This window comes from Magallana gigas, chromosome 4, assembly GCF_963853765.1.
Source record: "Magallana gigas chromosome 4, xbMagGiga1.1, whole genome shotgun sequence".
Classification (NCBI taxonomy): domain Eukaryota; kingdom Metazoa; phylum Mollusca; class Bivalvia; order Ostreida; family Ostreidae; genus Magallana; species Magallana gigas.
This window is the reverse complement of record NC_088856.1, coordinates 32,757,408-32,782,734: the sequence shown is the minus strand read 5'-3', so window position 1 is coordinate 32,782,734 and position 25,327 is coordinate 32,757,408. Positions and strand designations below refer to the sequence as shown.

General features: G+C 34.6%; 1 protein-coding gene across 1 annotated transcript; it reads right to left on the bottom strand.

The window, feature by feature from the left end:
* Positions 1-934: 934 nt before the first annotated feature.
* On the bottom strand, positions 935-19,272 carry LOC105331625 (probable glutathione S-transferase 8). Its single transcript, XM_066082149.1, has 6 exons — positions 19,170-19,272; positions 14,445-14,664; positions 9,883-9,975; positions 3,431-3,546; positions 2,932-3,036; positions 935-1,676 (listed from the first exon to the last, which is right to left on the bottom strand). The coding sequence occupies exons 2-6, from the start codon at positions 14,575-14,577 to the stop codon at positions 1,512-1,514; spliced, it is 612 nt and encodes a 203-aa protein (XP_065938221.1). The 5' UTR covers positions 14,578-14,664; positions 19,170-19,272; the 3' UTR covers positions 935-1,511.
* Between the last annotated feature and the right edge of the window lie 6,055 nt (positions 19,273-25,327).

The following is a 25,327-nucleotide window of genomic DNA, read 5'->3' as shown; positions in this document are numbered from 1 at the left end:
CACCCCCCCCCCCCCCCCCCCAAAAAAAAACCCAAAAAAAAAAACCCAAACCTAACTAAATATTGATTTTAACTCATAATCTTTGTTATCATTAATATTTTATGAATGAATATTTATTATGATTTTTAAGATCATTGTATGTTTATGCGAAAATCTATAAGGAATATCAACATGTTGAATAAACTTATAATCATTATCTAAATGCATGCTTGATCGATTCTTGGCCATATCTAACAACATCTAACAATGAAACCCAATAATACTTGTACCAAGAGTTAATTCTTGAGTGATTTTTAAATCGATTGAAAATGTAAATCGTGCCCATTTAACCATTTAAAAAAAAAATTGGGTCACATATCTGTTTAAATTAACCGTAATACAAAAGAATCCATGCACAGGACCTTTTAAAACCTACACACATATCTGCCTAGTATTGTCTTTATAACATATCTATTATATACAATAACGATTCTAATTACATGTACATTGTATCATCACACCCCCCTCCCCCCCCCCGGCAGGTGGTTACATGCGATCTGAAACAAATACTTCACAAATGCTCATACTTGTTAAAATACCTTCTATAAAAGAGGCTAATTAATCAGCCAATCAATTAATTACCCATCTGATCGATCCACTGGAAAATTGAAATTCGAGATCTATAAAAAATTAACAGTAGGAAAACGCAAATGTTAAGTATTATCCTGCATGTTTAGAACTCTTCTTTTCCATAATTACGGCGGTTAAAAAATCGACATGACAATCAAGCCCCGTTTCTCTTAAATACATAACCCAAACTTAGATTGTGTGCGGTAAACACTCTTCCTCAGATTCATAATAAAATTGTATGTTAAAACATTACATATTTGATGTAATATTTTCAAATAACATGCAGAAGAAAATACCCGTAAATATATGTATTTATTAAATTTGCCTCTCTCTCTCTCTCTCTCTCTCTCTCTCTCTCTCTCTCTCTCTCTCTCTCTCTCTCTCTCTCTCTCTCTCTCCACTACTCTGTAATTCTATTATAACTTGTCACATTTTTCGCACTGAGGGTAAATATTACATTCAAGGCACGTAGCAATGTTTGGGGATTAGGCCTTTTTAAAAAGTCAAGAATACCGAAACTCGAGAAACAGTTTAGTGTTATCGCTTTCTGCCTTTGATGGCAATTTTAACATCATTTTGAAGTTTTCTGAAAATCCATTAAAGGAAATAATTTCTTACTTATAAATGGAAAATTAAAGTATAAGGAATGAATCATATTATTTCTATGTTATACGAGTATAACAAGGGACAGGGGACAGTTTACGCTTTGTAAACCAAACGATACCACGTGCCTTACATAAATTTATACTGAATGAAAAATAGTAACAATATTAAATCGTACGTTAAAACTTTTCCTCTGATATCACGCAGTACAGTTTGTCTACCCTGATATATCGCGGTATATCTCTTGTATTGACGGCCTGCATGGCTCTGACGACATGGGTTCTAGCTCTGGTGCCGAGTTATACGACAAAGCGGGGTCTGGAGGAGAGGTATTCACTCAGGTTGGGGTGGTGCTCCACTAACTGTCGATGTTCCCGTAGTAGCTCGTGCTTGTCAAGGCATGACGGGTCGTTTTGGAGGAAGGTGGTCAGTACCTCATGGACAGCAATGTCTGCCAACGTTATCTACAACACAATATGTCTGATTATATAAACATTTTCTGTGTCAGTAACTCATGGACAGCAATGGTTGCTAACGTTATCTACAACACAATATGTCTGATTATGTAAACATTGTCTGTGTCAGTAACTAATGGACAGCAATGTCTGCCAACGTTATCTACAACACAATATGTCTGATTATGTAAACATTGTCTGTGTCAGTAACTAATGGACAGCAATATCTGCCAACGTTATCTACAACACAATATGTCTGATTATGTAAACATTGTCTGTGTCAGTAACTAATGGACAGCAATGTCTGCCAACGTTATCTACAACACAATATGTCTGATTATGTAAACATTGTCTGTGTCAGTAACTAAAGGACAGCAATGTCTGCCAACGTTATCTACAACACAACATGTCTGATTATATGAACATTGTCTGTGTCAGTAACTCACAGACAGCAATGGTTGCTTGTGTTATCTACAACACAATATATCTGATTATATCTACATTGTCTGTGTCAGTAACTTATGGACAGCAATGGTTGCTAACGTTATCCACAACACAACTTGTCTGAATATATAATTAAAACATTGTCTGTGTCAGTAACTCAAGGACAGCAATGTCTGCTAACATTATCTACAACACAGATATTAAGATTGATTTCGTCCAGCCCGCTACATATTACACGAAGGTCAATAAAATAAGTAACAAACCTAATGGATGATGATAAAGGACAAAAATGTCAAGGAAAAGACGCCCGGTCCGATATGCTGCCGCTTGCCGTCTAAACAGATGTCGATGACAATCGCGTAACGCGTTTTATCCAATGCATTTTATGTGATATATAGAATTACATGTAATACACACCTTCTCCCATATCATATCCTGTCAAGGAATGTGATGTGGATAAATTATTGTATTTATTACATGCCTAGTAAAACAACAGATAATTAAAATCAGATTATTTTGTCAAGTTAAATAAATACGTTTCAGTTTGCATAGATGAAATATTGTGTTGAAGAGAGTTTTACAATTGTTAGTTCCATTACCATTGGGTTTTGAACACAAATATGATTTTATAAAGTATGAATGTATAAAAAATGTTATACAATGATGAAGCGGGAAAAAACCCAAGGAGTTCCGAAAGAAGTGTGATACGAATCCGCACCAGACATGCAGATGCATGATCCGTACCAGCCCTGGAAGTTAGTAAAGTTAGCTGTGTAGCAAATGGAAAAATACATACTAAGTGTGTAATGAAAAGTTTTACCTTTGATCCGACGAAATATCTTTCTCCATGATCATTTAGAAATTTAGTAAGTCTGTTCAAGTATTTGGGAAGTATTTGGTCTTTCATCTTTGATTTCATTACTGCCTTAAAGTAAAAAATACATATATAAATATATTGTACCACCAGTGATATTTAATGTGACATTAATTCCTTTAACACAAAAACAGATACTAAACAGAAATACCGGTATATATAAGACCTTCCATGTTTTCATTGGGAAATTCTTACCTCTGTAGGCTGTTGGACGAGATCAGATCGAATGATTTTCATACACCCTTGTATGTGAAATATGTACAGTAAATGTTGAATTATGAAGTCACAGTGCGCTATAGCTTGCTGTACTTACCAGCCTGTTTGGGTCTCTCTCCTGGAAGATCTTGCTGTACTTACCAGCCTGTCTGGATCTCTCTCCTGGAAGATTTTGCTGTACTTACCAGCCTGTCTGGATCTCTCTCCTGGAAGATCTTGCTGTACTTACCAGCCTGTCCGGGTCTCTTTCATGGATGATCTTGGCGTTCTCTGCTCTCAGGTCATCACATGTGTCCACCACTTGCTCCACCAGTGCACGCTCCCAGTTCGTGTCCCCAGCTAAACCTGACAACATGGACAAACTGTAGATTATACACAATTAACATTTGTTTCCCATATCTACGAGACATTATTTTTTCTAAGAAGTGAATTTAGAAGATGCGAAAAAGGTTGGTAAAATGCCAAGATCAGGATGGATTCTTCAAACACCGAAAAATAAAAATACCAACAAATCTAATATTTTTTTTATAATTTACGTTGCAGACGGTACACATGTATTCTTTTTAATCATCTTAATGAGGTTTAATGGAAATGAAACCAGTTTTAATCAACAAAAATTCAGAGGGATGACCCACTTTACATAAGAAATATCATTTTGAATCACATCAACAGAATGTTTTTGTTTTTTTGGAAATAAGAGAAATCCGTAAATTTATGGCGAAAGTCCCATAAAGTGGTGAAATAAATCTATATGTGATTGATATGGCTCATATGTATATCGCTCAGTGGATAAAGCAGCAGACCATTGATAAGGTTAAAGAATTATTGATTTTAATTTTAGGCAATTTTTTCTCTCGTGTTGCCCCCCCCCCCCCCCAAAAAAAAAAAATCAAGCCGACGACAGACAGAACTGCACACAATTAAAATTGAATTGTATTTTACGAATAAACCAATGAGTATTGGAATCACGTGATAAATGTCATCTCTATCATATTGTTACAGTTTTGATAAAATGAATGAGATTTCTCTCCTCGTCTTTCCGTCATCTCTGTGTTGTAGTGTGTAGCAAGTGTTCGTCAGCTGTATCTCGTGGTCACGTCACCGAACGTGTATCACGTGGTAATCACCCATCTCTGTTTTGTGGTTAACCGACTAAAGGAGTTTAAATTTCCTGACATATATTTAGTTGACCGTTGACCTGTTGACCTCTGATAAAGTCGTGCGTTTAATTTCTGTATTTGAAATAGTTTGCTCCATAAGTAGAACAAGATCGCAGCATACTACTGAATATTACAAACATGGTCTTGTTCAGTTTCTGTGTACTTTTTTTTTTTTTTTTTCAAATTCTTTTATTGATTTTATATAAAACAATTTACAAGATTGTGGTCAAAGATAGCTTATACATAGATATGAATTTCAATTGAAATCATTATTCATTATTATGCACACAGTGATAAATGTAATAAAACATACATACTAACATACAATGTATCGTCCGAAAACATAATCATACATGCATATATTGAAATGTTACATTCATTGGTATACGTAGTAAAAAAAAAGTTGAACCCCTGGCTTACCCGGTGGACATAACACATACATATGCATACAGTCCATCACTACGTCCCCGGGTAAAGCGCTAATACACATAGACAGTCCCTATGTGTATCGGGTATATTATTGTTTTGAAAAGAATAACAAATATCAAAGCTTAGATATCAACAGTTGAAAAAGCTCATTTTCTTTTGTATTTTTTAGCATTTTCAGAACTGCACAGTGTGTCGTAATATACTCTTTGAATGATTTTTTTTATCAATAAAATTGATTCGGGTAAATTTTCAAGTCTACAATACATTTTACATTTGTATATTCTATATGCAATAAATGACAAAAAATAATTATATAATTTGGTGACTTGTGTTTCTTCCAGGTAGAAACCCAAAACAATATGCTTCCAATTAATATCAAAATTTAAGCACTCGCTGGCCACTTTCCAAATTTTTACTACATTAACACAATCAAAAATAAGATGTTTTGAATTTTCAATTTCGTTACATTGTTTGCATTTAGCAGTGATATTTTTATTCCATTTGCTCACTAAAAGATTGTTACATAACAGATTGTTCAGTAGTTTGTAATTAAACTCAGCTAAGGCTTTGTCTTTGGTATTTTTTATTTTCTGTGTATATATTGATTTCCATACATTTTTGCTTTCCAACTTAAATTCTTTTTCTAATTTAGATTGTGTACAAGGTGCTTGAAATTTACGTTTTATTAATCTTGAATAAAAAGTTTTGGTGTTGTGTTGATCGGAAATTATTTGTATTTGTTTTGTTTGTAAGTATGGAATTTTTAAAAAATCGTATTTGAGTTCAAATTTGGTAAAAATTTGTTTTATTATTTTGTATTCACATAACCAGTTTGTTCTTTTGCGTAATGTACCGAATATATCCGACGAACTTTTTAAAGTTCCATTCTCTTCAAAAATATCTTTTACATATAGAATTCCGCTTTTAATCCAATTTTCAAAGCAGATTGTCTTACTTTTAAAATTGAATATTTTATTTGACCAAATAGGTTGTAATAAAAAAGCTTCGGTAGAAAAGGCAGTTTCTGTGTACTTCACACTAAAGTGATGTAGTTCAATAGCATAATTATGTATAATTAATAATGATCTAAATACGTTATTCAGAGATGATGCAAAGTAACCATACAGAACTGAAAAATTAAGGGAATACATGTATATAGTTTCCCTCTCTATATATACTACACTATATATCGTGTCTCTACTTTGAGCTGCCTTTCCTTGGAGGCCAACTCAAGGTTACAATAGAAAGGCACAACTCACTAGGGTCAATATCCATGGACAGCGTCCTACTTCTTAAAACCTATATGGTTTATTCAGACCCAGTCTTTCAGGCGTTTGCATCTTTAATCGTCCAGCTGGATGATTTCTATTTCAAGATCTTCCTCAGGAATTCCCGGAAGTAAACGGCCGGCGCGTTCCATAGCCCTTATCAGTCTTCTTTTTGGCTTTCTGGGACTTGTCGAGATGGCACTGCCCATGCTTGAGCCGGATGACCCTGGAGAGGGAGATCGAGAAGAACATGGCTCATCTTCCAGAGAAATTGGTTTCTTCAGAACTTTCATCTTTCTCTCAATGTGAAATTTCCTTCTAATGTAATCTTGAAACCTTCGACATTGGTAGAGAAAGCCAGTCTTTGGTCTGGTATCCATGTCTATAAAAGTCTGGCAACTCTCTCTGTCTTGCACAAAATCTTGTTTTTCTTCGTCTGTTTGGGGGGAAACCTTCTCGCCACGAGTGCAGCAGATAAATAGCCTCGTGAAGCTGGACATAGCACTCCTTTTGCTCTTGGTTTCCATTTTTGCTTTCAAGTTTTGTTATTCTAGCATCCGCAATGTTGAAACTAGAATCCTTTATGACGTCACAATCAGTCAAATTGCAACGTCACAAAGGCGCATTGCTACTTAGTCACCGAGAAGCTTTGCTAATGTATATAGTTTCGAAAAATATTTGACACTTATTACAAAACTTTCCTATGAGCACAATCATGATCATATTTTAATATCTTTGCGACTATCCATTAAAAAAAACAAGAATATTTATCTTGAGACTTCGTATTTTGCTTTTTGCTAAAATTGATTTATTTTTTTTTTATTCTTGAGAAAATATTCCTTATATGATTTAACTAACCATGTGAATTGCATTTCATTACTACACGATACATATGACATTCATTACATGGCTACATTACATAGAGTGTAAAAAATGACAGTTATTCATATCATAGCTACATATAAGAGATGACTGTTTTTCTTTGCATAACTTATTACATATTTTACTGTTAATCATTGCTGTGATAATTTATTACAAGGCACGACAGAGACTACTGAATTCATATCATAAGTACATAAAATAGATGACCGTCATTCATTACATAACTATATTACATACAGCCATTCATTACATAACAGCATTACATACATGCTACTATCCTGACAGTCATTCATTACATAACTTCATGAAAGTCAGCCACTTCATAATTACATTACATAGATGACAATCATTCATTATATAACTCCATTACATACATGACAGCCATTCATTACAATGCTACAATATATACATGACAGTCATTCACTACATAACTACATTTCAAACAAGACAGTCATTCACTTCATAACTACATTTCAAACAAGACAGTCATTCACTACAAAACTAAATTACATACATGACAGTCATTTATTAAATAACTACATTACATACATGACAGCCATTCATTACATAACTACATTACATATATGGCAGTCATTCATTACATAACTACATTACATACATGACAGTCATTCATTACATAACTACATTACAAACAAGATTGTCATTCATTACATAACTAAATTACATACATAACAGTCATTCATTACATAACTACATTACAACATATATGTTTACATAACAATGATTTTTTACCTCTGTACCTCGCCTGTCATTGGACTTCTAACACTCATTGGAACAACATTTTTGAGCAAAGAACGATTTCAACGCAATGAGCCTGGCTAAAAATTTAAAGCGACGCACTTTGAAAAATTTGTTCAAGTGCGTTAATTTTGGGACCAAGTCAACGCACTTTGAAAAAAATATATTCTATTTCAAAGTGCGTTGATATCGTCGATATTAATGCACTTTGAAAAAAAAATGTTCAGGGTTTAGTCAAAATAATTGATACTTTCATTTACAATAAATGGTTGTTTTAACCTTGTGTAGCTTTATTTAAAAAAGAACCCGTTGCATTCTCAGCTAACTTGATAAACAGTTTCTAGATGACAATTTTTTTTTCTCATAAGACAATATCGACAATTTACACACAAAGAACAATTCGGGAGATTTGAATTATCCAAATATGACATAAACTTCATTGCTTAGTCACTGCATTTTCCTATTTTGAGTATGCATCAAATTTACTTCCTATTTGGTATATTGAGCTATGCAAGAACAAATATGATTGGTATATATTGATAACTGAGATCAATGTATAACATATTTCAACTAGCTTATTGCATGTGCTTGTAAACAAACATAATGTGATAAAAGGATACGTTAGTTATGTTTATTAAAAACATTATGATCTTTTAGAGAATCAGTGCAAGAAAAAAAAACCCACATCCTAATGCTCATTTTAAGTTTATAATAATTTAATGTTTGTTAATGTAATTTCTTTTTATTTTGAAGTGTTTTGATTAGAAAATAAAAACAGAATGTTGAAACTCTTATAGATTCTTTAACATACCAATGGAGAAATTATTGTTTGGCCAGCTCATTTTTTTCAATATCACTCCATGTGCTTAATTTACAACAGAACATATTTCTTTTTCCGCTCTTAAGCGTTTAAGTTGCTGAATATCATACAGAGTGTCCCATAATATCTGAAATTAAACTACTTTACATTTTATTTGAGTCATAGTTTACAAGTTTTGGCCAAGCAATAATTAATTTCCATGCATTTCAAATGGTATCAATTATTCTGGGACACCATGTATGTGTTGGAAGGAAAAATGAGGGGTAGGGGTCCTTCTTCCTGTTATCAAGTAAATGATGCACTGGTGATTGACCGGTATCTTTGGTTAACCCCCACCTCAACCCCCATCCCCGTTCTCAAATACGGTAAATTATAGATTCACCAGTGTTATCAAATCATCATACTATCAACAAATTAGAAATTCAATTCCAGAATTTGTGATTTATACATATTTTTTCTTCAAAGTGGGTTAACTTGGTCCAAAATTTAACGCACTTTGATTTTTTTTTTCAAAGTGCGTTGATTTGGTCCCAAATTTAACGCACTTTGACAAATGTGTTCAAAGTGCGTAATTTTTTCAAAGTGCGTTGACACAGACGTGGATAAGGGCACAGTAACTTTAAATTACATTACTCCAAGTCGATGGCTACAGTAATTTATCAAATACCTAAAAGACCTATCCGTGATGGGAGTCGTTTGTAGTACACCAACAGAAACAATATACCAGTTATTTACATTTATTCCAAAAATACAAGAAGAAACGAGTTATTTTTTGCTTCGACATGAGATTCAACTGTATATTACTACAAGGCCAAGATGAGATCCAATCGCATACATACAAGAACAAGACGACATTCATTTAATGCATAACCACAAGGCCGAAATGACATTAATAAATTGCATAACTAAAGGACCGAGATGAGATTCAATTGTATAACCGCATGACTGAGATGACAATTACACCATAACTGTAGGATAAAACAAGTCAGTTATGCAATAAAAGAATCAGTTATTGGAAAGCTGAAAATCGTATTGAATTACTACAAGCAGAAATGAAACTTCTCGATAAACAAGACGGAAATGACGTCATTTATTACTACATACAAGTGCTTTAAACTACCGTACATGTAACAGTCTCTTAGTACATAGTCTATAACAGACCTCGGAATGATAGTCACTTTTAAATAATGAATACCTGAGGAAAAGAACTAATATGAACATAATTTGGGGGATTTTTGAAAAGCAAATGCACATTTGAAGATATAAATAGGATGTCGTGGCCAACTGGGCTTTCTGATTTTTATGCCACCACTCTAAGTCTGGACTCTGGTTGTTTATACATGCCTACTCTTACTGGACTCACCGAACTCCCTGGCCAAGTAGCGGGCGATGGTCAGACTCTGTGTCAGCTGCTTTTCACCAACCTCTAAGTACGGTAGTTCTCCAGTAGGGGTGTCTGTAAAAAAAAGGATGCCTTGTTAGTCGGCCACTCTATACAATATTTAGGCGATGTTTTAACATTTTATAACATTTTTGAACAATTTCAAAGATAATCACCCAACCATATAAGTACAATCAGGTAAAATAATATGATACAGTATAATGCAATGCAGTTATGATTATTTGAGGCATCAAATATGAAATTTGGGATTGCAATCGCGTAAGATAACATTCACAAAGTCTACGAACAAAACTGAACCGTAGAACTTACAAGATTACAAGTCTTATTTTTTTTTGCATCTAGAGGCCTAGGATAACCTTAAAAAGATCTGTTAACATGGGTCCACATGAGCTGACTTTAAAGCAGTACATGTCATTCTTTTGGGATATTTCTATTTTGTGAGACGATCTTAACGTGTGAGCATTTTCTTTATTAAGAGAACAAAGTTTAGACTCCCCTCCCATCTGCAGTCCCCTGTGACCCACAAAAGTCACACAGTCTTCCGCAGGAATAAACACTTTACACATTAATATGACACAATGCTTAATATATTGACCAATATATTTCTTAAAATCTTTTTTGTATATATACATGTACAAATGTACTGTGCCCGAAATTTTTCTTAATTGTTTTCTTAACCTGTTCTTTAGAATTGAAATGAAAAAAAAAATACATGGCTGGACATTTAGAGTAGCGAACAGAGTTGAAAAATCTAAGCTGAAATTAAACTTTTTAAAAATTTTATTTCAAACCAGTGAGTCTGTATTTAGGGTGTCGTATCTCTAAATTTTGTTCCATGGGTTAAATTTTACGATGACTTTTATCACTGTCCCATGCAAATAAGAATTTAATATTATTTTTTTAAATGGGGAAAGGTGTGACCCCCCCCCCCCCATTCAACTTCCCATAAATCATTTATTCATATAGACAAAGGACACAATCTGCACACTATTAACAAATTAATGTAATATATAAGATTTACAATCTATCTGCTGTGGTATAAAAATATACCAAATTGTAAAACGCTATTGTATTTATATTTATATGCGTATTTTAAACCAAAGTTGTAAGATCCAAAGTACATGTATCTACCAGATGGTTAACTCTCCCTACACTTTCCGTAATGTCGTTAGTAGTCAAACCGCGTTCCTGGGCACCCCGTTCTGGAAAGTTCTTTCCATCAAAACTAAAATCGCATCAAATTGTTGTAATTTATTCATTAATAATTTTTTGTATTTACCAAAGATGTCCGATCCAAGGTATCTGACCGCGATGCATGAACTCGCCCTAAACTTTTTGCCAACGTTTGTCGAATCTTAACTTCAATGTGTACTCTAAGTTAATTCCCAGTAAATTTATTCACTCATTACGTAATTATATTCAATATTATTTCATCTAATTTTAAAAGCATATACCGGTATTTTGATGCAAATTCCCACCAATTGGATCCGCCAATGAGTGTCCACCACCTTCTCTCATTTTTGCTATTTCGGGCTGGTTTATTGAAAATTAAAGTACGTTTTCAGTTAATTTTAGAATAATTACTTATAATTTATAATTAGACTTCAATTTAATCTTACGGATCATAACACACGTGTTGAAATACCAAAGGTGTTAGCAGTTACTCTGGCGCAGACATGTTTTAATTTATTGACAAAATGTCTTGATATACATGTATCTCAAAAAATTTGACACATGCTTCTGCTTACGTCCCTATAATCATAGCAGCGTCAATACCACGACTGACACCCTCTTCCACCACAGTGATTTGTTTTAATAAAACAAGATTTTAATTTAAACACCACATTCCATTCCATGTCTAAATAAAGAGAAAGGTTTGCAACACCTCTCGGTCGTTTCAGAAAAGAAAAGAACATGTCGGCGTTATTTATACAACATGTACTTTTTTTGGACGACATGATAAGTAATAATAGCGGATGCAAACATCTTCCGGGGAGGTAGTATCAGTGTCTTTCCGAAATTTTTTTTTAATTTAACATTGAAATATGCAATAATGTATATTTTTGTTACATGTTAATGGTGCTTTCTGCGTGCCAATTGAATCACGATAGTCATTTCTTTGGTGATTAATGCGGGTATGAAAGTAACAGCATTGCAGAAAAATACTCAACCCGCGTCAGTGTGTTTTATAATTTTTTCTCTTCAATAATGAACACATTTGTTTCAAGTTCATATAAGCTACCAATGGATGTGCATTCCCCCCCCCCCTTTCCGTCTTTTTGTCCGTCCCTCTATTCGTATCATCACTGTCGATCAGTTAGTAGCATTGATGAAACAGCAATATCTTCCCTACATGAATCAAACATTTGGGGGTGTCAGTCCACGCAATGCTCTTTATTAACGTTTTATCGGGAAATAATCCCATATTCTCAACATCTAAAGTATTAAATAAATGTACACATTATTCATTATTAATATATGAATAAACGCCGTTAGTGATCTAAGTTATGCTAGATAATGCGATCGAAGGCAGTATTTTTGAATTTTTTTATTAAGATATTCGTATATTCATTCGCGGACATTGAATATGTATAGATCGCGATTCCGAAACGGTTTTGTGAGTGTGAGTAGCAGAATGAACACAAATGTGTTTCTTTAAAAACAAAGAAGACATCTTCAGTAGATGTAAGGGTTTTCTCGGATGTTACCGTTCGACAGTGACCTAAAGAACGATCGCCACCTCTCAGTGGATGATTACTGAAGAACACAAACACGATAAGAAAGAGAAACAACTATTGCGATAATATCAACACGTGCTTGTTGGATAAATAAAGCAGATACTCTATCGGATACATGCTTTACTTTTCTGAAATGACAAATAAGAAGTTATTCATACAATCGGGGGTGGTACGCATTTGTTCTTTTCTAAGGTGGAAGGGGTGTTATAATTTATTTTAAGCTATTTTTCACATATGCCGTGTACCGGTATATAACAAACTACCCTACAGTGGCCGAAAAAGTAAGTTTGGCACTGTGAACAGTCGTGAATTACACCCCTGCGAATGTTATTGTCATTTAAATTTTAGACCACATGGTTTTATTTGACCCTTTCAGTTTCGCAGTAAAAATCGTGCCTCGTGTTTATAGTCTAGTTCATAGAATCTATAGGTACTATAGTAGTCAAATATTAAATCTAGAGGTTTATTGATTTTAAACTTTATCTTCATTAATTGGTGAATAAAATGTGTTCTAGAAATAAATGTGACAATACAAAAAATAGTTTTTGTCAGCTGTTGCAACAATTAACATGCTAAGTAGAGATCCCCCCTGAGGATTAATTTTCGATCCGCGCCTCAAGCATCAAACATGGATATGATTTTATTAAGCCACGCAATGTTTATATTTTCAACCACGTGTTGAAAACTCTGTTCTGAATATTATCGTTTAATATAAAAAACCGCTAAATGGTGAAACAAGACGAACTTATTAAAAGAATTCCATGTTTTAACATTAACATAAACCAAAGTAGGATACGATATGAAAAACGACCAGTAATTACGTATTTTGAGAATATTATCCGAACACTTATACTTCCGCTCGAAATTTCACAGGAACTGAACAAATCTCGGTGAAGTCTCGTGAACTTTCATTCGAGCACCTCTGGATTTATTACATTCTTAGCAACGATAAAGAAAACATTCCGAACACATTCGCAGGGGTCAATTAGAGAGGTCTTGTTCAAGGCTACGGCTCAAGTGAGCTAAAAACTGCAGATTTCTTGCATTAAGGTATTCTGTACCTATTTTAAATAAATTTAATTGATGTAGATAGCCACCGTACATCCTTAGTTTGAAAAATCAGCTGTCAAGGGCTAAAGTTTTAAAAACTGAGAACTACATGTGAAATAACAAATAGTGACTCCTCTAGTGTCTGGATATAGAAATTAATGTTTATTTTTCTCCAAAACACCTTATTGTCCCATTAAATGTGAGGTAGTTACAGCGCATAGTTGTTCAGTATTTGAATTAAAACAAACAGAATATAATTGCACACTGTATTATTTATTTTACTCTTTATACACGTAAATATTTATCTAAATAAGAAAAATAAAATATTGTAAGACGATAGAGGTTATTGTACAGATGAGGTAACACTCTGCGATGCTACCCATATATATATATATATATATATATATATATACACACCCACCGGTTCCCAGTTTACTTGGCTTGGTTTGAAATGAAATGTCTTTGCTGACAATGACGAAATGACAATTGGAAGGCTCAATTACACACCCCAATGGCCCCGGGCTATGCTTTAAACCCTTTCACGCAAGATCAACACTAAAAGTTCGTTCTGTTTAAATTTATTTGTATCTTAACTTGAGGTATATTCTTTTTGCACTATCAATGGACCTGTTTAAGCCGGATGCAATTACATGTAGATGAGTCTCTTGTCGACAGCTTGTACATAAAATAAACAAGTTTATCAATCAGTAAAAAAAACAACAACAACAAACTTACCATGCTTAACATCAGTCCATTCACCCTGAGTAACTCGAATATCCTCAAACTCAACCTGGGCCAGTTTGAAGAGCATTCGTACTATTTCTCCCCTGCCCCTAACGTCGAAGTAGTGAAGTCGGTAGCTGGCCATCTTTTATCCCCAGTGTAGGACGGTAGAAGTAGCGCTCATTTATAATGCACGGCTGGGTATAGGATGTCAGGTGGGAATCTGATTGGACTTTACAATATACACATGTAGTATGTCAGAATTCAGTATAATCGCTAGACTCAGATATCGCGGAGAGGGAGGCAAAATTTCGTTACATGTTCAGATTTTGAGTGAACAGGTGCATTTTAATCTATTTCACTCTATATGACACCCCTTACCGATTGGTCGTTTTAATTTTAGAAAGTTATTCAGTGCATGGAGGTTAATTGTTTGTTTAAAAGGCCATTGATATATCTTCAGGTTATTATGAAGGATTTTATCACCCTAAAATGAAGCGAGATTTCAATGTCATTTAAAACAGTCCAGTTAACAATATAGTCCCTAACTATTAGTGACTTTGTTATTTCATACGGGTGGATGTTTAACTATTGTTACAACAATACCCCAGTGGGCGAGTAGGGTCGTCATACAAATCGTATATAACGTTTATGCACTGACACGCATTAAAATATATTAATTTGTGAAAGGTGCTTAATTTACGTCCGCTATTCACTAAGATTTGAAGTTCATTTTCAGATAATTTTTGGCTGAATTTTTGGCGAATACATGAATGTTTTGAACGGAATATATGCAGTTCTTGTAATTACAATGTCATAAATGATGATTGATCTAAAAAAATATCTTTACATTATTAATGATGATCGATGTCAGAAATATCTTTTAATATGCTACAAATTTGCAGGGGATTAATGCATACTGTAGTTAATTACATATGACAAAACTTTAGTCGCTTGTTTGTGATGGAAACCTATCTTAATACTGACACCGTACTGAAGAATTACACCCACCCCCCCCTTTCCACATTTTTACCCGCCAAAACAACACACAAATTACCAAATATTTAGTTTTCGTTGCGTTTGCCTATAAACTTAATGCAGGAATCTTTCCTCGCATTTTCCCTTCATACAGTACCGAATGTGGCATACAAAGGGCATTTGGAAGGACAACAGATAAAATTTACACCCAAAAAAGTTGAATTACATTTTCAAAGTTGTGTCACAAGTGTCGAAAAGATTTCTTAGCATAAAAGAGAAGATTAAATGGCTTTCAACTCGTTTTTCTTATCCGTTTTCACATCTTTGAGTCTCGGGTGCCGACAGATCGGAATGTTTTAGTTGAATCATTGCCGGCCCGTACGGGAGGAAGTAGTTGCACTAGTTCTGTCAATGGGGGAATTGGCAAGTGAAATAGACAACTTGCACTCCATGACCTCGCAAGGTTCAAATCATTGGGATATCGCACGTGTAATCTGTTATATTTGAACCAGATTTACTCGAATACTTTCATTTGTTTGGGGTTATTGCGTTTGTGTAATTATCCAATTTGATCTATTTACAGTATATATTTAAAAGACATGGCGACATCTCCAGATTGTTTATTCAGCAATGCTCCACTTTCTCAGTGAAGTCTGTAGTTCGGCAGGGATCGTGTAGGTGCTGGTTATCTCGGGAGCACACATTAAAGCTTATTATATATTATTTATGTTTTCCTTAATCGATCGGTCATGGGAGTACCGTACAACATACGAGGCAGGTTCCTCGATACCAGTCAGTGAACACCAACAGTGCAGCCTTAACGTGTGAACGTGCACCCACTGTAAATAAAACTGTCTGTTTGGATGGGATGCGATCAACCTCTTTGTTGCTTCGCATATATACTTCAGGGGAAAATTTGATAAATGCATTAATCTGCACCTAAACAAATACAACTAATCAAATTAAGTTTTACAATTATATAGCATATACACTGTATAATAACGACCCGGGTACATTTAATATTGTTCGATCCCTTTTATTGCATATGTAGATAAGATAAATAATACGACGATCTATCAGGAGGTATCTTTTCACTCATGAATGTTTAGACCTTAATATATAAATTGCAAATTGATGGGTTTTTTTCATAATATATTGCAATGATTCTACAATTGCAAAACGGGGAACTAAAGATCGCAGGTTCTAACTTTGCTGATAATCAGTTTCCCCCGTGAAGGTTATTCTGACGACGGAGGGGCGTGACCATCTGTCAGCGACTTGTACTGAGTGTATGAACTGTAAATTCCTTCCTTGTTCCAGAGCCGCGGTATGCTAAGACAATTTACGTCATTTGAACCATGCACGTCATTTGCTTCACCAACGTTTTGATACAAACAATTGTTTTACATAGTCCTTAAGAACATACTTCGTTTCCAGAAAAGTACTGTAACTTGGGTCAGAAAAAAGTACTAGTAAATGAACTTGATTTATTCACGACAAGTTCAGCCCTATGTAACTTTGAGAGTGATGAAACCTGATTCAATCGCAAATAGTTCAGACTGATTTAGCCACGAGTTGAACACTTGCCACTAACACAAGCAGTTTAAACTGACTGAACCACAATAAAACCACGAAACGCTCAACTATTTAACGACGTGTTTAACGACGAGTTCAACTTGGTTTAACCACGAGAGTTATACTTGATTCCGTCGTTGACTGTTAGCGACAGATAGTACTGGACCAGAATATTAGTAACGGTGTAACCCCCCAACCCCCCCCCCCCCCCCAATCCACACCTTTTTTTCGAATCTTTTTCTTATTTTAGATATTCTTAATATAAAGCATTTTGTAAATTCTCAAACTTCAGAGGATCAGGGATCAACGTGTATTACCAGTGTTATTTCTTTTACGTGTATAACCAGTGTTATTTCTTTTACGTGTATTACCAGTGTTATTTCTTTTACGTGTATAACCAGTGTTATTTCTTTTACGTGTATAACCAGTGTTATTTCATATCATTTGAGTTTATATGTTTTCTTCTGTGAAAAATTATAATGGGAAAATGATTGGAAACTTTTGCTAAATTTACAAAGAAATGAATATTCCAAACATAGAAACTGATAAGTTTTTAAGATTACATTTTTTTCATTTTATTCATATGAAAATTCCACCCAAGCTCGAGCATTTTCATGGTAGGATTATTGCACCGAATGCCTTAATTTTGACACTTTGTTACAGATGGACGACTTTAATACATGGCCCAGGATAAATATAAAGATGCCTTGAGGTATTCTGAATATATTGTATTTTAAGTATTTTTGTCAAACGCCTACGGTATGTTAATAAACGCATGATTGTAAAAACAAAGAATTACATGTATACAGCTTTGTTTTGTAAATCATGTTGACCTGTTTACAATTCCATAAGATATTTTTAATACAGCTCTGTGATATGGTTTTCTTTCAATGTGATCAGCCTACTGCTATCAGCCTACTGCTAAATCCAACCCCCTTTTAAAAAAAGATATGTCGGTTGATAGACCCTGTTGTCCAATCAACATTTCGAGAACTTTTGCCGGGCGGACATCAGACTTGGTTAACTGTTCCCCCTATAAAGTTGAGGACACTGTTGATTATAACGTCACAGGGACTACGGCCAAGGTACAAACTACTCTTAAAAGACTTCATCCAGTGGATTTAGCGTTGTTCACTCAATATCTATATTTTTTTTGTTCGACAGACATCAAACTTGAAGCAATGGAAACCCTTGAGATGAAGAGCCACTCTTTTATGGTCAAAGGTCAAAAACTGCTCTTGACACTCTTGACAAAGGAAGATGTTGCCTACTGACTATTCTGAGAAACCTCTGCTATATAGCTTAGCACTTAGCACACTAGTACAGGGTACCCCTTAAAGAATCCTATTGAAGTCATAAGGTTAAAGGTCATGGGTCAAACTAATCTGTACATAGAAAAATGTTGAAAACCCTCTGTTTGTCTACACATTACTGTATGAAAATGTTGACCCCTTTTAACATACGGAAAAGGAAGAGGGAGTCAAGAGCTATGACACATCACGGGCAGCCATTGTAGCAATACGGAACTAGTTTGTTTCATTCTTATGTTGAGTAACAGTTTTTTGTCTGATACCATAAACAACTGCTAATTTAATGGGGTCTATACGCATTTGAATTTCAAAGGGTATCATTATGGTATTCAGTATGATAAGCAAGGACCCACCAACCCATCACCACCTCCCGTCTTTTTCGTTTGATTATTGGTGACAGAATTTGAGAACGTAAAATCCTCTCAAAATTAATCTGAAGCCAACAGACTTTTTTAAGCGAAAAAGTTAGATGGTAATTCAACAGTAGCATTCAAGTGATACAGTTTATCAGTTTTGTTTAAAAAAAACAAAAACAAAAACAAATAAGCAGTGTTACATATACAATAAACATTTCAATTATTAGCTAAAACAAGCTGAATCCGTACGTTTAGTACAATTTCTTACAATGATACAATTACAATGATAGTCTTGCAGTGTGGTGATGAGCTGATAAACACTCATATTCTAAGTTTCTATTATTTTTAGTATTTGCCTACTTTCAGTTCACCTTAACTTTGAAGCGTAAATACATTATCTGATAACTGTGGCCGACATAGATAGGCTGGACTGTTGTTTGTGTACTGTGTGTTTGTTTGGACTGAGTTCTCGTGTGATACTAACGACTAGACTATAATAACAGTACAAAGTCACTTACCTTCTACCGACAAATACACAGACTGACAAACTGATTATATGAATGGATGTGTATGAATGTATGTGTGACGGGCTCAGTAATCTATCAAACATATGAATAAAGCTCCTTACATATTCATGCAATCATGTACGAAGTTGTAACTAAATGATTGGCTTATAAACAGGAGTCCCCCGTCGGCATGTTTACAACTAATGACATGAGTTTGTCTGTGAACAATGAACACTTGTCGTACACATGTACATGTAAGTGATACATATTGTTGTTTCAGCTGTTTCTTTTTAAAATGAGAAATCTCGAAGTTTTATTTTGTTTCAATTTTGCTTCATAATTTCAAATAAAATGTCTCGTCTTATTTGAGTTTCGAAGATAAAAAACGATTAAAATATAATTATATATAGGAAATAGTATAATGATTGATACAAAAACAATGTCACAGATGCAATAAATCACGAAATGTCGGCGTTAAACCACAAACATTACTATAATACAATTAACTTTGACTCAGATTACATAAAGTTAGATACCCTTGAAGATACATGTATTAGGTTACAAAGAACGTGAGAAGGGGCGCCGCCGTATGCCGGTGTTGTAGCATATACTTTCTTACCTGAAAATGGGCCTGGGTTGGAACACCCCCTCCCCTTTCCGGGGAAATTGGGCCTGGTTTAGAATTTCCTCTTAGAAGAATTACCGCGGTATCCCTCTCACGAAAACCGTCCTAGTTTAGAATTTCGACTTGTGACAACTTTTTCTTTCCACCTGCATACAATATTAACTAATCTAAAATTTCCTTTTACAGGAATTTTCTTTCTTTTTCATTCAGTTTTGACCATCCAGGGCCTAGCAAATCACTATTATCACTATTTGATAAAAAAGGAAATTATTCAAGTCGTGAAATTATATATCAAAATTCTTCAGACACGTAAATTTGTTATCGTTACTTAATTATAAGAATGGAATTAGGGAAAAGTAAAAAAAAAAGACACAAGATACAAGATACAAATGAAAAAAGAAAAGGAAAAATATTATGATACGCGTTTTGTTGCTGTGATAAAAGTATGCTCTAAATATTTGAACATTGATATGAAGTCCATGATTAAGACTACCATATATCATTAAACTCAAGTAAAATTAATGATCAGCGCCAAATACAATATCATTTTGGCTTGAAAAAGTGACATTTTAAATGATTCATACTTCGGACATTTGAAAAAAAATACGTGCAATGATATGAATCTTCAACTGAATCAACACTATTACCACACATTGCTGTTTCTGCTAAGCCATGATTATACATGTCTGCCATTAAGATACTTGCATTTTTCCTTAAAATATATTTACAGGCCCAAAAATTTAAAAAGTTCATTACTTTTCCTACAAAAATAAGAATTTAATCGACTTTTAACAGAGGACATACTAGAGCGTTAATTTCTAATGTACTCAGGTAAGCTGAGCCTTTGCTTGACAGTGGAAGGGGGACAACTGTCCGTACAAGTTGTACATCACCGGTTCTTAGATTATAAGTGTGAACTGGTGGGTGATCGATATTGTTATAATAATTCATAGAAATACCGAGGTGAAAAACCATTAATATTTTTTTATTACCAGACTGATATTTATAAATTTAATTACATTACTGTCAATCGGAATGTCCCTAGCTTAGTAAGTAGTGTTCACCGATGAAGCTTACCATGGTTCCCGAGGTCTTCCGTTGTGCTTGCACAATCGGGAGCCAGGCTATATTGGGTGTAATTAGTGAGTAGTGTTCATCGATCAAAGCGTACCATGCTTGCAAAATCGGAAGGCCTCGGAACTATAGGCTAAACAAGATGTCTATAGCCCAGTGAGTAGTGTTCACTGTTCGTGATGTCCCCATCCTAGTGAGTAGTGTTCACCGATCGGGGTGCTTCTAGCCCAGTGAGTAGTGTTCACCACTCAACCACACTCTGATTCCCGAAGCCTTCCGATGTGTTTGTACAATCGGAAGGCCTCAAGAACTAAGCCATACCAGCCGTTCCTTGCTCAGTGATTAGCGTTCACCAATCAGGGTGTGATCCAGCACAGTGAGTAGTGTTCACTGATCGAGCATACCATGTATGCACAATCGGAAGGCCTCGGATCTTTAAGCTAAATCAGACATCCTCAGCCCAGGTCTCCAAGGTCTTCTGAGGTGCTTCGTAATCGGAAGGTCTTATATTTGCCTGAATTCCGTCGTTAATCAAGATATGAAAATAAAGCTATCGTTCTAAAATACAAAAGGGAAAAAATGATTGTTTTCCCACCAATAACGTCTAAATATTTGCATCGCGATAATAATTACAGAATACTACCTACATATTAACAGTCGCACAAAGGTTAAATCGTCATCACGTGATGTACTGTTATAAGAAATAGAAGTCACAGTGGGTCGATGGCCTTAAACATGTCTTTAAAGTGTTAAATTACAGAAATGCATTGGGAAAAGTCGCATTAAAGACAACTCTAGATCTCTAAGGAAGTTTAACGTGAAGGATGCACACTTTTACTGTTGTGCACTACACCAATCAGTTTCACATGTGACCGGATTTCAAGTTAAACGGTTTAACGGCTTGTTGACCTCTGACCTTCTCCTTTGACAACACCGTTACTTCTTGAATGAAGTAATCAATGGTCAATTCTAGTAAATAAGATAATTGATGTGGAATAATTCAGCACATTGTGGAGAAATCATTCTTATTCATGTCTCAATGTACACAGGTTAATGTACAGTCACTGGTACTCGAATTGGTTTGCCTGAAGCTTAAATATCATTTTGATGCTTTTTTCCAAATAACTTTTCCCATAACGCGATATTTATTTGGGCAGCTTTTTTACAAGCCCAAAGTTTAAGAAAGAGTAGCTGAATAAATAAAACGTTTTACATAAACTTAAGCAAAATAAAGAAAATGTTCTGGACCTACTGAATGCAATGTATTTTGACCAATTTTTGCTGGACCGAAACATAAAATATGCTTCAATTCAAGTGGACTGTAGTCTTTGAAATGTGTACATTGGTAATGAATGTACAATATAATGCACAAATTTGTGAATCTTTATGAATTTCTCTATTAGTGCATTTTAATATACCAATTGTTTATTGTTCTTTTACTGTAGATAACATGGATCAAACTAAAAAAAAAATTTTTTTTATACTGTAGCATATTTGTTCTTCTACGTAATAAATAACATAGATTATAACAAAAATGTTTTATAGCGTAGTTCTCTTTAATCGTTATTTCGTAATATATCATCTTATCAGTATGTACCGATACATGTAGTTCAATGTTTTAACCGAATAACTGATAAATGGCATTCACTGTAAAAATGTGTTATTTTCGCAGAATCCCAAGAATTCATGAATGTATATAGGATATTGCTTGTGACAGAACCATTAAATCATTCATTAAGAGTAAGCTAATTTCTAAGGATAAATATAAAATACATAAGTGAAAAAATGAATTATTGTTTTTCCACCAATAACGTCTAAACATTAGCATCGCGATGAAAATTACAGGATACTCTCTATAAACAGTTGCACAAAGGTTAGAATCGCCATCATGTGATGTACTGTTATAAAAAATAGAAGTCACATGGTGTTGAGGGTCTTAAACATTTCGTAAAAACTTTAAATTACACAAATGCTTTGGGAAAAGCCGCAAGAAAGAACTCTAAGGAAGTTTTTAACACGAAGGAATGCAGACTTTTACATGTACTGTTGTGCGATACACCATTCAGTTTCACAAATATGACCGGAGCTTAAGCTGAACTTGAACGGACTAACAGCTTGTTGACCTCTGACCTTTGACAACACAGTTACTTTATGAATAAAGTTTTCGATGGCCGATTCTGGAAAACAAGATAATTGATGTGTAATAATTCAGCACATTGTGAAGAAATCATTCTTATTCATGCCTCAATGCACACAGGGTAATGCACAGTCATTGGTACTCGATTAGTTTTGCCTTTGGTTTTCCAAAGCTAAAGTTTTATTTGGGCAGCTTTTTTACAAGTCCAAAACTTTAGCATAAGTAACTTAACAATTGATAAAACTACGTACCTAATTTCGAGCAAAATAAAGAGATTGTTCTGGCTCGACTAAATGCTATATTGTTTCAATGCAAGTGTGCTAAAGTCTTTGAAATGGGTACATCAGTAATGAATCTACAATATTATATAGTGCATTGAATTGTGCTCTTTTATAAGTAGTGCACGTGTACAAGAAACAAGATAAGTAATGTTCACTCAAAGTACCACTCAGGTAATAATATATATCAGTTCGAGTGTATTTGTCATGTGTAGTGTTTACCTATATGGATGGTGTAACAGTAAATTCACTGAGCGATTGAGTATGGCCATTAGTATCAGCGTTCACTGATCGGGATGTCCCCAACCTAGTGAGTAGTGTTCAACGATCGGGGTGTCCCTTGCTAAACATGTAGATTTCACCAACCAAACATACCATGGTTCCCGAGGCCTTCCGATGTCCTTGCACAATCGGGAGGCATCGTGAGTCAGGCAAGACTTGGTGTCCCATGAGAGATGAGTATTATTCACCAATCAAACGTAGCATATTTGCACAATCGGAAGGCCTCGGAACTATAGGCTGAACAAGATGCCCTAAGCCCAGTGAGTAGTGTTCACTGTTCGTGATGTCCCTATTCTAGTGAGTAGTGTTCATCAATCAAACGCACCCTGGTTCCCGAAGCCTTCCGATGTGCTTGTACAATCGGAAGGCCTCAAGAACTAAGCCATACCAGCCGTCCCTTCCTCAGTGATTAGCGTTCATCGATCAGAGTGTTATCCAGCACTTTGAGTAGTGTTCACCGATCAAGCGTACCATGTATGCACAATCGTAAGGCCTCGGAACTATAGGCTAAACAAAACGTCCTTAGCCCAGTGAGTAGTGTTCAATAGTCGTGATGTCCCTATTCTAGTGAAAAGGGCTCACCAATTAAATGCATCCTGGTTCCCGAAGCCTTCCGATGTGTTTGTACAATCGGAAGGCCTCAAGAACTAAGCCATACCAGCCGTTCCTTGCTCAGTGATTAGCGTTCACCAATCAGGATGTGATCCAGCACAGTGAGTAGTGTTCACTGATCAAGCATACCATGTATGCACAATCGGAAGGCCTCGGAACTTTAAGCTAAATCAGACATCCTCAGCCCACTGATCACGTATGCCCTGGTCTCCAAGGTCTTCTGATGTGCTTCGTAATCGGAAAGTCTTATATTTGCCTGAATTCCGTCGTTACTCAAGATATGAAAATAAAGCTATCGTCTTAAATATATTATGGAATAAACTGCATTGTTCGAAATGCAATTAAAAATTGTTACAGCATTGTATTTTTGGACTTCTTCCGTAATAGATTAAAATATCAAATGTGGGATCATCGTCCAAAGCTATTTACAGACGGATTAGAGAATTAAAATTGAACTTTAATTAATTTTTCTATCAATGCATTTGAATATACCCATTGTTTAATTTTCTTTTACAGTGCATAACATTAATCAAAACAAAACTGATTTTTTTATATTGTAACTTATTTGTTTTTGTACAGAATTAATAAGATAGATTGTAACACAAATGAATTTTCTTTATAGTGCATGTAGTATTATTTAATCGTTATTTCGTAATAAATCATTTTATTAGTATGTAGTTCAATGTTTTAACCGAATAACTGATAAATGGCATTCACTGTAAAGATATGTTATTTTCGCAGAATCCAAAGAATTCATAAATGTATATAGGATATTGCTTGTGACAGAATCATTAAATCATTCATTAAGAGTATGGTAATTTCTAAGGATAATTCTTTAAAATGATTGTTTTCCCAACGTCAATAACGTCTAAATATTAGCATTGCGATAATAATTCCAGAATTCTACCTAATAACAGCCGCACAAATGTTAAATCGCCATCTTGTGATGTACTGTTATAAAAAATAGAAGTCACAGGGTGTCGAGGACCTTAAACATGTCTTTAAAGTGTTAAATTACAGAAATGCATTGGGAAAAGTCGCATTAAAGACAACTCTAGATCTCTAAGGAAGTTTAACGTGAAAGAATGCAAACTTTTACTATGGTGCACTACACCAATCAGTTTCACATGTGACAGGAATTTAATTTGAACGGTTTAACGGC

Coding starts and splice junctions, on each gene's coding strand:
- LOC105331625 (XM_066082149.1), bottom strand. CDS start 14,577: ATGGCCAGCTACCGACTTCACTACTTCGACGTTAGGGGCAGGGGAGAA. Junction 9,976..14,444: donor ATGGACTGATGTTAAGCATG/GTAAGTTTGTTG, acceptor TTTTTTTTACAG/ACACCCCTACTGGAGAACTA. Junction 3,037..3,430: donor AAAGAGACCCGGACAGGCTG/GTAAGTACAGCA, acceptor TTTTACTTTAAG/GCAGTAATGAAATCAAAGAT.